Source organism: Notothenia rossii (assembly GCF_949606895.1).
Source record: "Notothenia rossii genome assembly, chromosome: 8".
Taxonomy (NCBI): Eukaryota; Metazoa; Chordata; class Actinopteri; order Perciformes; family Nototheniidae; genus Notothenia; species Notothenia rossii.
Genome location: NC_136906.1, coordinates 68,957,942 through 68,973,415, shown reverse-complemented (window position 1 = coordinate 68,973,415; position 15,474 = coordinate 68,957,942). Strand labels below are relative to the sequence as shown.

Here is a 15,474-nt window from a genome sequence, read left to right as displayed (position 1 = left end):
CCAAGGATGCTTGTAATTATCCTCTGTGAAGTGGGGGGCAGATGGGCTTGAGGTGGGAAGCTGTTACCTCTGTCTAGTCAGAAAAGGTGTGCACTCAGCACTATATGCTAATTAGGGCTTCTCGCCACAGGATTTGCAAGTTGAGTGAATAATGTGTCAAACCTGCAAGAAACCCTCTCCGTCCTCATGCTGCTATTGACTCAAAATCTCAGTCAAGTGGATAATATGTCAAAAACATAAAAACCCCTCTTCACCTTGTAGGGATGCTATTGACATTCTGCAGATGAATGGAGAGAGAAGTGGATATTTTCTGTTTTGATAGAGGATCAGAGAGCTTTTAGTCCTTTGTGGCCAAGATAAAACAGCCCACAGCTTAAAAAGAAAGAAACTCAGACCATGTTTCCTGAATTTTCCCCTGATCAAATACAGTCTGAAGAGTCTCACAAACAATTCTAACCTGTGAAATACTTCCTAAGGGTATCAAACTATGTCTGTTCAATTGTTCTAAAAAAACATTTGTTACCTTTTATTTCTGACTTCTCATCAAATGTATTTCAGGACACCATCAAGCAGCTTCAGGAGGAGCTGAAGAGCATCGAAGAGGCTGAAAATCTCTGCATATCCTTCACTGACTGGCTCAGCTCCACTCAGAAAAGCTTCACAGCGTTAACTAACAGTTCTGAATCTCTGGACCGGGTCGCCATGGACAAGAAGATGAAAAAAATAGAGGTATTGATAAACCCACATCTGTTCTGTTCTGCGTGGATACAGTAGAGTGTTTCACTGTCACAGTTCTGAAGCCTGATATGCCAGTGAAGTATTTGGATACCATGTGCAGAGTAGTGCTTAATACACCTCCCTGAACAGGTTGCAATAAATCAGCACAGACGTTGGATGATAAACTGATGAGTTAGCAAGACTCCAGGCTGTAGTGGAGAATTTGAGCACCAACTCATACGAGTCGAATATCCAAGCCAGCAAAAATGTCCTTGTGCAATCATGTTTTCTGCCAAGCAACATACGGTACCTGTTAGTCATCAAGGCTCCAGATTTCTTTGGCAGATAAAATGTGCTTACCCATTACAAATATGCATGAAGCTCTCAAAGCATTCAGTATACCTACAATATGTGGGTAGATCTCTAGAAACTCACTCTAGTGGCATCATTTGAACAGTTTGTCTTTGTGCTCTTTTTGTGGAATAGCCAGTGGTGGAAAGTAGCCCTGCACAAAAATGCAATAAATAGAAAATCCACACTATGGCTTTGCTTGGCATAGTTCCTATCGAGTGTGTAAAGGATTGGAAGAGTATGTGTGTATCGATCCGCTCTTTATGAAGACAAAGCGAGTGCCGCTTTAGAGGAAGCCTGGTAGCAGGGAAGAGACCTCCCACGGTGAAGAAGAGGAAGAAGAAGCGCCGGTGTCAGGAGCCTGCTGGCACAGACACTGTAATTGATGCAGTGCCCTTACCGCTTCACATAACACACACACACACACACACACACACACACACACACACACACACACACACACACACACACACACACACACACACACACACACACACACACACACACACACACACACACACACACACACACACACACACACACACACACACACACACATACACACACACACACACACACACACACACACACACACACACACACACACACACACACACACACACCAAACCTATCCTATCCAAAGTGCTAGCTAACAAGCTGCAGCAAACTCTGAAACCTGTGAATCCTCAGTGATTTCACACGTTTTTCCACTGCCTTTCTTCTACATCAAATCTCTCTTTGTCTTGTTCACACGCGTACACACGCATTCCAGAAACACATAAATACACATTTACAATACATCATCTGGTATGGGCTTTGCAGTGATCCTTGTCTGGGATCGATGCTCTGTCTCTGCAGAAGGACTGAAGACACGCCACATGTGTCCTTCCAGCACTGCAGATAATGCGCCGGTGCTTCATCACTTACTCATTCGCCCGTGGTGAGAGCTTTTCAGAGAGCTGCCTGTGATGATTATACATTGACTCAAAGACCAGTAGTCAATAGCTGTGTTAAGGACCATTGGCTGGATTTAGACTCTTTTTGACTCGGAGTTGCAAAAATATGAATCGTATAGTATTGTTGCCCACTGCTTGTATCTGAAAATGAACATATAATATAACGATATGGTACAATGGTTAGATTTTCAGAAGGCTGAACAGAATCATGTTTCAACTTGAAGAGGGCAATATTGTAGTTTTGTGCATTTTAATTGCAACATTGTTACGTTTGACTATTTCCCATATTCTGTTCCAACTCATTGAATATTCATATTTTCACTTTTTTTCAATGTAGTTGTTTGATTTTTTGCTTTATAGAGTAGTTTCTTCCCTAGAGTGTTCCGTAGAGCGTCCTACACTCACTGTCTTCTACAGAAATTGTGCACAGGGCAAAATGCAAAAAAGGGTGTCTCCTCCTAATTAAGCCCCCCCTGACGCCTTCCCCTTTCATACTTTTTATTTCACTGACATTTCATAAATGTTCAAGGTCATTTCCCCCTTAAGATTTCTGCCTTATGCATAATACAATATGGTCTGTGCTGCATACAGTAGCTACCATACATTCAAAACAGAGACACGGTGACAGCAGAGCTAAATGCTGCTCACAGGGTCACCTTAGTAATGTTGTTCTAAATATTAGATAGTGTTACTGATGAGCAAGGTTGTCAGCGCCACAGTAGATGTATTACAGTAGATAATGAAGCCTGATAACTGATGCAGAATAAGTAACAGAATCTCTATCGCTCATCATTTACACCGAGTGCAAGAGACACTTGACATGGATAATTGGCGCTGACAGTTTACAGCATAAAGGGCACACACTGTTCAGGATCTCAATTCACCAGATCTACAGTCGACTGCTGTATCATAGTATTATCACTGGTCAATTATTATGAGTTCAAGCAGCCTTCCAGCTTATGTTTGTAGAACATTTAAAAATATTTCTTGAATATTTAACATTTTAAAGGAAGATTTTGCGCAACATACATTTTAAAACTTTAATTTCAATAGTCAACTTAGATAATAGAAAACCCATACATATGCAGGAAATTAGTCAAATTAGATTTCTCTGCAGCATGCATCGTGCATGCTCCAGTCACATGTGCAGCCAATGTACCTGCCAACACTACTGCACTATGCAAGGACTACATCCATTCAGGGAAGTTTTAGTTTTATTACTTTAGTGAACATCTAGCTAAATCTATGATATTATTTAGTTAATAAGGAGATTATAGCCAAGAGACAAGTACACTCTTTATATATTCTAAACATCTACTGCTAGTTTTTGTTAGCTGTTAGCATGTGGGGTGTAGCTTGATTGAGCATTCTAACTAAGGAGGTTTAAATAATTTAAAGATTTCAATTCATTCATTATTATAAAAAAGTTCTCTTTATAACTTAGGTGGTGTATTCTAATTGCAAAATTCCTTACAACCCATATTTAAATGTTTGAAGTTCGCACAGACATTTTCGGCTATAAGTGATTCTCCCCTTATGGGTAGTGATGGTTGATGGTTAGCTAACCATGGATTTATTTGGCAAATTATGGAATTTTGTCTATTTAATGATATGTTAGAGTTATTTCCATTGAATTCCTTTAAAGTTTTTCCATTTATCACTAAAAAGGATTCTTGATGATGGATGAGAGCAGTGGTTAATATAATGTGGAGGTAATGAGTCAAACAGAGTTAAATCTACTATAAGTGGCAATTACCGCGGACTTCCTTGTTTAAGCTCACATGCATAATTGTGAGATATATTGAGCCTCTCCTATTAAGGTCAAATATTAAGCAAGCGATATCGGTGACTAGAAATATGAACATGCCTGGAGCTTCATATTAAGCAGCAAACATGGACGTGTGTGTGCAGACGAAGGTCTTGTTATATCGTATTATCTTCGTCAGTAGCTGGAGGTCTGGGGCGTTTGCAGTGGGAAGCTACTCATGCAATAATAGACTGATGATGAAAGCTAGATGGCGTCCCATCGAGTGTTTGTGTGTGTGTGTGTGTGTGTGTGTGTGTGTGTGTGTGTGTGTGTGTGTGTGTGTGTGTGTGTGTGTGTGTGTGTGTGTGTGTGTGTGTGTGTGTGTGTGTGTGTGTGTGTGTGTGTGTGTGTGTGTGTGTGTGTGTGTGTGTGTGTGTGTGTGTGTGTGTGTTGTGGTTGCCCTGGAAACCCCTGCAGCTACTGCTGCCTGTTAAGGGTCCTTATAATTGGGTCCTCCTTTCATATTATTCACTGTGGTTTCTCCACAACATGAACTCCAAGTCTTCACATTTCCCTGTGCAGGTGTCAGCCTACCTGATGGGTTCAAAGCATTTCAAACACACTGCAGGCTGGTCTGAGAGACTGGTGCAGCTCTATAGGTGAAGGACAAAGAAATCAGTGATATTGTGTTTGAATGTTGAACTCAAAGTAGTCCTATAGCATAACCTGTATGCTACAATTTTGGTATAACAGAAAAGCAGTATTGTTTAAGTCCACAGTATGTAAAATGCCCAGGTTCAATGTGTTTTTTCATAAAGTTTTGCTGTTAAAACTATAGCAGTAGCCATGCTGAGATGTATTTCTCCTCATTTTCACCCAGACTCTCCAGTCTGAACTCCAACATGGTCACCGTTTCCTGAAATCACTGAGGGAGCGAGCGGAGAAGGCAGCAGGCTTCCTGGACGAGGCGGGCGCTGAGAGTTTAGGAGGGGAGGTGGAGGCTCGCCTTGCCCAGCTGGAGGAGCTCGCCGGTGGGCTGAGGACGGAGCACAGCTTCCTGCAGCGGTCGCTACTGCTGGCGAAGGAGTTCCAGGACCGCTATAAGGCTCAGGCCCAGTGGCTGCTGGAGACCAGGGCTATGCTCAGCTCCCCTGTGGAGCCCAAAGCTGAGCTGTACCAACGGAGAGCACTGCTGGCTAAGTATAAGGTAAAGCAGTAACTACTGTATGGACTCATTTCATTAAAACTTTATTTGAATTGAAATCATCGAGTATAATATGTAAATGTGTCCTTGTGGGGCCAAATTGAACCTTGAATATATAATTAACGTAATGGGCCACATTAATGTTTCTCCATAACTGCTGACCATGTTTTCTCAGTATAGCAAGGATTTAATAATGATTAATGCCTATGGTATGTTTCGGAAAATGATTGTCCGTAGACTAGAACCCATTGGGATTATATGAGCTAAGAAATGCATTAAAAGCTGGTGGGATCCTTTAATATTGAGCAATGATCCAATACAACAATGTTAGCTCCACATAAGATACTCACATGTTTGAATTTGTTCTCTACTGTATATTAGACTAGGATACTAAAGAAGATTCATAATGTCTGTCTGTGTCCCCAGGCTCTGTTGCAAACGGTTCAGTCCCGTGACGGATCCATCAGGTCGGTGGTGGAGAAAGGAGACGCCCTGCTGTCCTCCGTCCACTACCCCTCCATCAGAGAGAAAATGAACAGAATGCAAAGGGACTACACTGAACACTGTCATTCTGCCATGGTGAGAACCGGTCTTCAAACAAAAGTAGTTTTCTTGTACATTGAATCCATTCCTACACCCACCAATTACATGCATTTACATTTAATTTAGATGGAGACAGGATTGAGAAGGATTTGTTCTCTTTAGAGTACTTCTGACAATGAAAGAGGGCCTGAACTCAGTCTTTAAGAAGGTGGTTGTGATGATTTCTTGCTTTTTGTAATCATTATAATTTGTCTGTGTTTCCAGGCGCATGTGGAGAATCTAGAGGTCCAGGTGAAGGAACAGGAGGCTTACCATAACGAGCTCCAGGATGTGGAGCGCTGGCTGCTCCAGATGTCCAGCCGGATGGTGACTCCTGATCCAGCTGTGGGCGGCAGCCTGGATGCAGCAACGCAACAGCTGTCCAGGCACAAGGTGACCAATCACATGTCTTGATTTTTGTTGTTGTCATTTGTCGGGTTTGTAGCATATGATTGGAAAGCATTCGTTCTTTTTAGGAAACTCCAAATATTCGGACTTCAGCTATTTGGTATTTCTGAACAATTGGGGTCAAAGTATCCTCTTGGTGTTCTTTTAAGGAATGAACACCTCTTAAATCTAGTCAAACCTAACTTTGCTTCTAATGTGAGCATGCTATAGTTTTTATGCTCAACTCTAGGGAGCTGAAATCATACAGTATGAGTGTCCTCATTACCAATTGTATAATTTCTGCTGCTGAATTGAATAATGTACTTCCATATAATTCTGTTACACACAGCCAGGATCATTGATGAGTAGGGTTGGGAACCGAAAATCGGTTCCATATAAGAACCGATAAGAAAATGCCGGGTACCGGGTACCCAAACAAAATACACATTTTCGCTTCTGCTTAACGGTTTCTAAACGCGGTGGAATACAGGGTAAGGGCGGACTTGCCATCTGTGTGTTCTGGAGAATCACAGAACGGCCGGTCGTCAGCAGGCTGTTGACGGCCGGCTCGGTACGCTGACGGCTGGCACCGCCCTTAATTCTTTTAAACGGCATCATGTAAGTTGTGCTGACAGCGAGGCTCCCCCGCCTTCCCGTAGACAGTTCACAAACTCAGTCACTTCATAACACCAAAGATGGATCGCGGTAAACGCTCTGAAGTGAGGCTCCACTACACTAAAAAAGAAAAAGACAAGGCACAGTTTAATGCCTGTTAATAGCTTGCCACAGGCATAGCTCAGTTAAACTAAAGCACAGCTATTGTGCAATATATTTGTATTGCATGTATATTTTTTATTTGTAAAAATGTTAGTTAAAGCTTAAAAGACTAAATATATTTTTATTATCTAAACGTTTGACCTCTTTCTTTTACAATTTTGGAATCGAAACGGGGAATCGATAAGAACCGGAATCGATAAGCAGAATCGGAATCGATACATTTCAAACGATACCCATCCCTATTGATGAGTGGACCATCTCCACTTGAGACTCTTTGTAACATAATCCTACATTGTTACTTTGTCCCCCACAGGCCATCATGGAGGAAATAGCACGCTTTGAGGATCGCTTGGTGGGCCTGAAGGAGCGAGGAGACCACCTGGTACAAGGCTGCAGCGACCGTGTGCAGAGCAGGCTGAGACAGCAGGTCCAGGCTCACCAGCAAGGCGCCAAAGACAGCTACTCTGCCATCTGTAGCACAGCACAGAGAGTGAGTGAGGAGGAGAAGAGGGAGGGAGGGGATGCAGAGGGAGGAGGAGGGGAAGCTGAGATGTAATCTGTATTTGAATTAATGAAATGTCCTCACACATTTATAATGTATGACAAATTGGTGCATTGGATTCATGCTTATTTGCACATGCATCCCTGGATGATTCCACATGCGACCACTGAGAACAATTATATCAACATCATGCACATTATTACTTTCAATATTATGCGCAATAATCCTCTATTGTATTTTACTAAATGGATTTTGCTTTATTGTTCTTTCTATTTGGCAATGGTATTACTTTTTATTCACTCATTCGCTTATTGTTTTTCATGCTTCGGTTGCATTCTCTGGCTCAAGACTTTCCTTCAGGATTAATAAAGTCCTACCTAATTTTATCTAACCTTACCTTATATGCATGAACAGACACACACGTTCTTCATATCAGTGAGTTTAATATTCCAACAGCCTCGGCATCCACTTAATCCTAACCCATTCTGACACTTAAACCCATCTCTCAAGACAGCCCTTCACTGCCAGTGTAGAGGGCACGACCAATTAAGGCTGCCAAAGTGGCGCCCAGCAGCAGCCATATTCAGCCAAATCACTAACTCAATCTCACCATATTAATCCCTGAATATCCCCTGTCAACTCTACTTTTTCATGGCTAAGCCAAAAATGGTCACACACCACTATTCAGTAGATCTGGCAAGCCCTCTAATCCAGGCCCACTCTGTCATTTTGGCAACCTCCACTCTGTCATCATAGCTCACCTCCCAAGACACCACCTCCACCAGCACTCGCACATCCAATCTGGCATTGTGTGATCCAGCCACACTTAACCACAACGCTGCTGGCTTCTCTACAACTGCGCCTCCAGTGTTAAAATGGCTGCCAACTGTGTCCCAGCACAACACAGCTCTAATATCCCGCCTGCCACTTGCCACCATGCCAGCCTTCTAGCCTTTGCCAAATACACTGGGCGGTTTGCCAATAAATGCCCCCCTTCTTTCCCGCTTTCGGACTCTCATATTAACACTGTCAATCAGACCTGGCTGTTTCGCTCTCCCCTGGAGGGCATGGACGCCTCCACATTCAACACCTGTCGAATTCAACACTGCTTAACTGCCTACTTGTTCAGCTTTTATCATTTAATTTGTCTTTTGGTTTGGCCATGCTATGCTGGCTTCAAAGCTACCTTTACCTACAGCATTTACAGTTTATTTCAGTTTATATTTGTTTTATTGCACATTTTAGTTAGACATTTTTTTTATTTTCTTTTAAGTTTTAGTTCTTGCTTGATTTCCTGAAGGCTTCTACAATATGAGAGTGTTCACTCCAGGCGTATAGTATTGAAATATATCTGTCCGTGTCTTATAGGTGTATCAAAGCCTGGATCATGAGTTACAGAGACATGTGAGTCTCCATGACACTCTGCTGCAGTGCCAGGCCTGGTTGACTACAGTCTCAGAGGAACCAGAACCTCCTGCACACCCCCCTCTCAGCCTGGAGATGGCCCTACAGCAGGTCAGTAAGCCACTTCCCAAGAGTTTGTTATTCTAATAAGACTTGAATTAATAACATCAAAGATCTTTATGAATATAAATGTCTTTGGTTTTTAAACTGTGATCAGTCAATAAAACCTCATAATCATTAACATACTCTAAACTTTTGTGGCAGGTGAAGCATGAGCGGGCTCTCCAGGAACAGGCCGGCACTTACCTCCAGCTTCTGTGCTCAGCATGTGACCTGTCTGAGCTGAGGGTCAGAGGGACAGCTGCAGCTATCCAGCAGGTCAAACTGCAGGTCAGTTAGCTTCAGCAAACCTCTAAAGGGGACATTTCGTGAAAAACCTAATTTCCAGTGATGTGTATATACATTTGTGTGGCTCAAAATCCAATAAACTGTCAAATAAGATACATGGTCACTTTTTGTAAGCTGCCTCAGTCAGATAAAATGTGATTCAACAACCAAGTCAGATTTGTATTCCCTTTCTATTTCATTGAAATAATTTGAATAACTCATCTGGGTCCCACGCCTTTCGGATCCACCTTTGCAAAGGTTTGCCATACTATTCTCTGAATTTAATGAAAGCATGCAAGACTGAGCTTTTTTGTTAGGGTGGCTTGAATAGAAAAGAAGAAAACATGTCCTAGTAGAAGCCATAATGAAAGTATAAACATGAAATGAGCATCATTTGTCCAATTTAATCAAAAAATATAATATATTATTTAGAAAAATACTTGGTCTCAAATAGATTTCTTGGTGTTTTTGTGTCTAGATTGAGGAGCGTATGCTGCTTTGTGAGGAGGTGGCCGACAGCTGGAGGGACATTGAGGAGCAGAAGGCAGATCTGGAGGTCCAGCTGAGAGAGACAGAGCAGCATCTTCAGAACCTCATCAGGAGACCCGCAGAGCTGGAGCCTAAGATCGCACAGAACCAGCTGGACAAGGCACAGGTCTGTGATTGGCCTGTTTGTGTGATTCTCAAAGATTCAATGTCATTGTCTATGCAAACTTTTAGACTTATAAAGTAATCAAACTGTGAAAATCAATTATCTTTCCAACAGGAATTCCTCCAGCAGATTAGGGAGAAACAGTCTGAGGTAACGCATCTGAGTGAAGTGGTTGGTCGGCTGTCAGACGGACAGGTCTCTCCTGCCCTGGAGGAGATAAGGAGACTGAGGAGGAGCTGGATGGATCTGGGCCAGCAGGCAGAAGAACTGGAGTCCCAGCGCGGAGAGGACATGCAGCGCAGCGTGGAGTACCAGGAGATTGTTGTCACTGTGGAGGAACTCTTCCACCAAGTCTCCAGGGAATGGGACTATCTCGCCAGGTATCCAGCTGGGATGTTTCAGTTTTGTGAACGTTTAAACATATTGTACTTATATTTCCGAGTGGTGTATTTATTTATTGACACCGCTAGTATTTACTATATGTACAGTAGTATTATTTGTGCGAGAAATGCTTTTTTATTCTACAGTAAGTGCTGTGTCAAATGTCCTTGTTAGTTTCTATACTATTTAGTTAACCTTATTGATTTAATTTCCCCAAGGTTTATTTGCCTAAAGTTTTGTCCATGTTAGGCTTATGTTAATCAACAAAAGTGTTATTCAAAACAATAAAAAACTTTTAATTGTATTTTTCTATCATCAGATTATATTGAATTAAATGCATTATTATATATATGTAAATAACTATACTACTGTATAGACTGGATGTCTTTCAACCCATGCCTGTGTGTACGTAGGGCTGACACGGAGAGTACAAGTGAGCATCTAGAGGCTTTGAGGAAACTCTCCAGTGACCTCGAGGAGCAGAGAGCAACTCTAGAAGACCTCAGAGAACAGAGACAAGCCATCCTGCCTCGACTCAGCCTGCTAGACAAGGAGCTGGTCAAGCAACAGGTGGAGCTCCTTTCTCATTCTCCTTCTTCAGACCGAAACATATGATAGTGTTATAATTAGGTCCCTATTTATACCACATTTTCCTTTCACTAGGTTGGTCATCTGGAGCAGCGCTGGTCCCAGCTTGAAACCCTGATTCAGCAGAAGATCCAGGACTCTGCTCAGACACTAGAGGATCTGTCGCGGGTTGAAACCCAGCTGAGGGATGCCCGGGAGTGGGTGGAGGAGCAGCGGCCTGCTTTTACCTCTGTGCTGAAAGCCAGCCCACCCCCCGACCAGGCCCAGAGTTTCCTGTTTGACCACCTGAGTGTGTGCGTGGAGCTGGAGGCCCGTCAGCAGCTGCTGGGCCAGGCAGTGAGCGAGGCACAGGCTGTGGCTTCCAGGCTGGGGCTGAGTGAGAAGAGGTTCCTGCAGGAGCTCGTTGAACAAGCCCAGACTGAGGTGGAGGCTCTGGGGGCTCGGGTGGCCCAGAGGAGGAAGTACCTCAGCAAGGTAAACAGCTGGATGTTGGTATTATATATTGGATGCAAGTGGAATTTTTATTGTCTCCTAAAGGATCTAAGTTTCCTCTGATCTGAAGACATATTTATCCAACATGTTAAACTGAGGGTATACAGTCAGCACAAAATGGTAAATTCCGTTTCTCCTGAATTGATTTTTAAGAAGGGGAAAAATAAAAAAGAGTGGAAATAAAAAGGGGTCAAATAGAGGATGTAAGTAAAGAGAAGGTAAACGTAGAATGAGGATCATAGTGATTTAAAAGAAGTTGGAAAATTGTTTATAATAAACCGTGATATTTTTTTTTTGGATGAATTTTTTCTTCATAGTTGCTCCTCTGTATTCATATATTTTTGAAATTCATTCCATATCACTATGTTCTAAGTAAATTAATTTGCATATATAATGCATAATTGATTACCTTAGTGAATAGATGTATATGTGTTATACACAATATTTCTTGATATATGTAAATGGTCTCGCAAAAGGGGGGAAATGTATAACAATGCCAATTTGATCAGTTGATAATTAAATGTTTGATATTTCCCTTATAGGCCTTCACAGAGAGGACACAGTTTCTTCAAGGCCTGGGCCGAGCCCTGTCTTGGGTGCAGCAGCAGGAGAGGAGGGCTTTGATAGATGACCACATTGCTCTTCTCCCTGAGGACCTAGCTAAACAGGTCGCAGCCTGTCGGGGCGTCCAGAATGGTTTACGAGCATACCAGAGAGAGCTGGCATCTCTGTGGGTACAAGGGCGAGAGCTAGAGAGAGATGCCAGTGACAAAGAGAGATCGGAAACCCTGTCGACACTTGAGAAGCTGCAGGCAGTGTTTGAAACCGCCCTCCAGAGGACAACCCAGCGTGTCACAGGCTTGGAGAAAGCCTTGACCTCCAGGAAGTACTTCCAAGTCGACCTGGATAAGATTTGCCACTGGTTGAGACGAGCAGATGTCGTCACTTTCCCTGAAATCAATTTAAGCAACATTGAAGAAAACTCGGAGTTGCAAACACAACTGTCGAGCTTTCAGAATGTCCTCGAACAAGCTTCAGAGTACGAAAACCTTCTTCTAATCGTCCAAAGAATAGGCCAGGAGATCCTCCCTACTCTGAACGGGATCGATCATTGCTACCTAGATGAGAGGCTCAACGCTCTGCCTCAGCAGTACAACGCCATCCTAGCTCTAGCCAAAGAGAAAAAAGACAGAGTCCAACAGATAATCTTAGAGCGAAAAGAGTTCAGCACTTTCTTTGATATCACTGGTAATGCACTGGAGGAGCTTCAGGAGCAGTTTGACAATCTGGAGAAGCAGACTATCAGTATTAGAGAGGAGGAACTTGTCTTACGTCTCATGAATGAATACAGAAACATTAATGAGAGTTTGTTCCATATTACTCCTGCTGTGAGAGAGCTTCATGGTAAATGTGAGGGGTTTCTCAGCAGGGGTCAGCAATACAGAGCTGAAGAGACATTGCACCTGGTCAGTCTCCACAACAAACTAAAACGGATGATTGAAGAGAAACTTAAACACTTTGATGATTGCTTGAAACCACTCGTTGAACACAACAGAGTATCAAACAAGTTGGAATCAGAGTTTGAATCTGTGAAAGAGAAGCTGGAAACCCTTAAGTCAGACGAAGAAATAGGTGCCATGGATCAAATCACAAGCCTTTATTCGCTGCTTGAATGTCTGGATCGTGTGAGATATCAGGCCGAAGAATGTAACCAACAAACTAAAGACCTCGGAGGTCTGACGTTTGATCCTGTTGCCTTTCAGAAAACTACACTGCAGCTTGAATCATTGCAGTCCTTACGGTGTGGAGTAAAGAGTTTTGTGGATGAAAGTGAAACGAAGGTCAGAAAGAATGAAGATTTTAAAAAGGAGACGGAGAAGATGTTGGATTGGCTGAGGACTATCAAGGACAAATCGGAAGAGCCTTTGACTCTATCAGAAGTTAGAATTGAGAAAGTACATGAGGAAGTGTGGAAAATGAAGATCGTAGAAGAGCAAGTGAAAAGTAAATGTAGGATAATAGATGCCTTAGGTAGCAGAGAGAAGCAAAGTTATTGTAGTAGAAAGAACCCTGTTCCTGCCCACATAGAAGATAAACTACAGGAGCTGGAACATCTGGGAGCTGAAGTTCATCAAGGAATTAATAAAAAACAGGTTTGTGTGTTTAAATGACTCAGTCATAGGGACATTTTATATCCCTTTATTTTTCCTATTTATACAAATCCAGCCACTTAAAGGTGGGGTAGGTAAGTTTGAGAAACGGGCTCGAGATACACTTTTTGTTATATTCCATGGTATGCTCTTAACATCCCGATACCAATGAATATCTGAAGTGCTTTGACAAAAAATCCATAAACAAATGTCATCTGTGGAAGCCGTAGTACTGTAAAAAGCACAACCAATGATCTGAGCCGGCCCAGCTAAAATGATTGGATGGCCTACCTGCCTGTCAGCCTTCCATCTGTGCACAAACTTATCTCGTGCCCTCATTGGTCATGTGCGCGTTCGTGTGTGTTGGAGGAGGGGCTCTGTGAGGAAGTGGCAGATTTTTTCCGGCTGTGTATTTTCAAATTCTAGCGCACTCGAGCTGGTTTTGCCAAAATTACCTACCCCAACTTTTAAAGTAATATCCTGAACTCCTCATTCAAGACTGGAACCTGCTAAATATCATGTTTCATCTCCTGTTCGCCCATACTATCAATATTAATAAGCCCAGGGAAGCTAAAATATTTAAAATATTCAAGAAAGTTTTAATAAGTACTTTAGTTATTATTAATGCATTACTCTTGTGCTGACCTTTACTATTTAGAGAAAAAACTGTTAAATTCCTGGCAACTTGAATATCTAAATTGGACATCCAAAATGAGACCATAACTTTTATTGGACAATTAAACATGTAAACATTTGCAGGTTTTGACTCATCTTCAGACAATGTATGCACACACAGGTCCATGCTTGTTGTAGCGATTAAGGCTTGTATTTCTAACTTCACTTGTGTAGAAACTCATGTAGAAAGAAGCAAAAACTGAATGTAATGACATATCCTTCTTCTTATTGAAGCTGGCTGTGGATCAAGCTCTCTCCCTCGTCCAGAGGCACGCCTTATCTCTGCAGTCCATGCAGAAATGCCTGGACTCTGCTGCAGCTTTGCTCCAGAAGGCCAGCGTGGGGGTGGATCTTGAGAACCAGACAGAATGTGTTCGGGACCTGGAAGACCTTTCAGCCCAGGAAAACAACTTCACAGCTGGTCTAGAGGAGCTGAGGACTTTGGATCCTCTGCTGGGGGATATTATCGAAGCAGAGGCCATGGGGGAAATTCGAGAAAAAGTTGAGGGAATGCAGCTGAGAAACACAGAATTCAAACAACACCTGGATGCTTACAGAGAGGTTATGCAGAGGTGTGTATTACTGTTAAAGCCAAGTAACATATGTATAAACATCTGGCATGTGCAGTCCATGTGATGCATGTTTGAATAATAAATCACACTAAATCTCGGTTTGTAATTTTCGATAATTTTTCAGTTGTGAAGCTCTATGGGCCTCCTTCCAACATGAGAAGGAAACACTAGTTGAACAGATGAATGACGCAGAGAGCAAGCTGGCCATGTTCACAACAGCCAAAGCTGTTAGTGTCCAGCAGGCGGAGGAAAAGTGCCAGAGATACAAGGTGGGACACTTTCTTACAAAACTTAGAAAATATAGAAAAGATCATCTGATGTTTATGTGCTGTTTCCAACATGACTGTTATATTATATTCCAACAGTTGCTGGAAGCAGATGCACATTAATATTTATAACAGTGAAATGTTTGTGCATTGTTCCTTGTTTCCTTGTACATCTGCATGTTTTGTGTCTTTTTTCTACCTCTGTTATCAATGTTTCAGTAGAGGGCAATAATCGAATAACCATTGTTCATATTTTGTCATCTTTGGTCCGTAGTCCCTCGTGGCTCACATCGACCTGCTAGAGCTGCCTCTGAATGCTATGAGAGAGAACGCATCAGAGTTGGAACAGATCATCTCCGAGTCCTGCAAAGCCGTCATCAGCCACTCTGTATCGTCACTGTGGCAACGGTGGACCCGGCTCCGCAGTGTGGCCCGAGCTCAGGAGAGGGCACTGGAGGACACTGCGAGGGAGTGGAGGAACTTCACTGACAAGGTAAGAGGAGATAAGGCACACTTTGGGGTTGTTTCCAATAGCTAAAGCCTCATACAACACTTTGACATTCAAAGTTCTGTGCAGATTCTTAAGAAATTAGTTTGACACTTGCAACTTGTGCTTGTGGACAAGTTGTTAAGACATGGTTGGAATTAAGTTATTTTTTTGGCAGTCAAAGCTTGATTCAAACA

General features: G+C 42.5%; 1 protein-coding gene across 7 annotated transcripts in view; it reads left to right on the top strand.

Moving 5' to 3' along the window:
- syne1a (spectrin repeat containing, nuclear envelope 1a) overlaps positions 1 to 15,474 on the top strand; it is a 130,729-nt gene that overhangs the window by 67,904 nt on the left and 47,351 nt on the right. For all 7 annotated transcript variants that reach the window (XM_079643232.1, XM_079643231.1, XM_079643226.1 and 4 more), the window contains 15 exons: positions 559 to 729; positions 4,652 to 4,978; positions 5,402 to 5,554; positions 5,783 to 5,950; positions 7,035 to 7,211; positions 8,592 to 8,738; positions 8,892 to 9,017; positions 9,493 to 9,669; positions 9,781 to 10,046; positions 10,461 to 10,617; positions 10,711 to 11,109; positions 11,670 to 13,280; positions 14,187 to 14,524; positions 14,649 to 14,793; positions 15,065 to 15,283. In XM_079643232.1, coding sequence (XP_079499358.1) covers positions 559 to 729; positions 4,652 to 4,978; positions 5,402 to 5,554; positions 5,783 to 5,950; positions 7,035 to 7,211; positions 8,592 to 8,738; positions 8,892 to 9,017; positions 9,493 to 9,669; positions 9,781 to 10,046; positions 10,461 to 10,617; positions 10,711 to 11,109; positions 11,670 to 13,280; positions 14,187 to 14,524; positions 14,649 to 14,793; positions 15,065 to 15,283 — 4,581 coding nt within the window. The remainder of the gene's footprint in view (positions 1 to 558; positions 730 to 4,651; positions 4,979 to 5,401; positions 5,555 to 5,782; positions 5,951 to 7,034; positions 7,212 to 8,591; positions 8,739 to 8,891; positions 9,018 to 9,492; positions 9,670 to 9,780; positions 10,047 to 10,460; positions 10,618 to 10,710; positions 11,110 to 11,669; positions 13,281 to 14,186; positions 14,525 to 14,648; positions 14,794 to 15,064; positions 15,284 to 15,474) is intronic.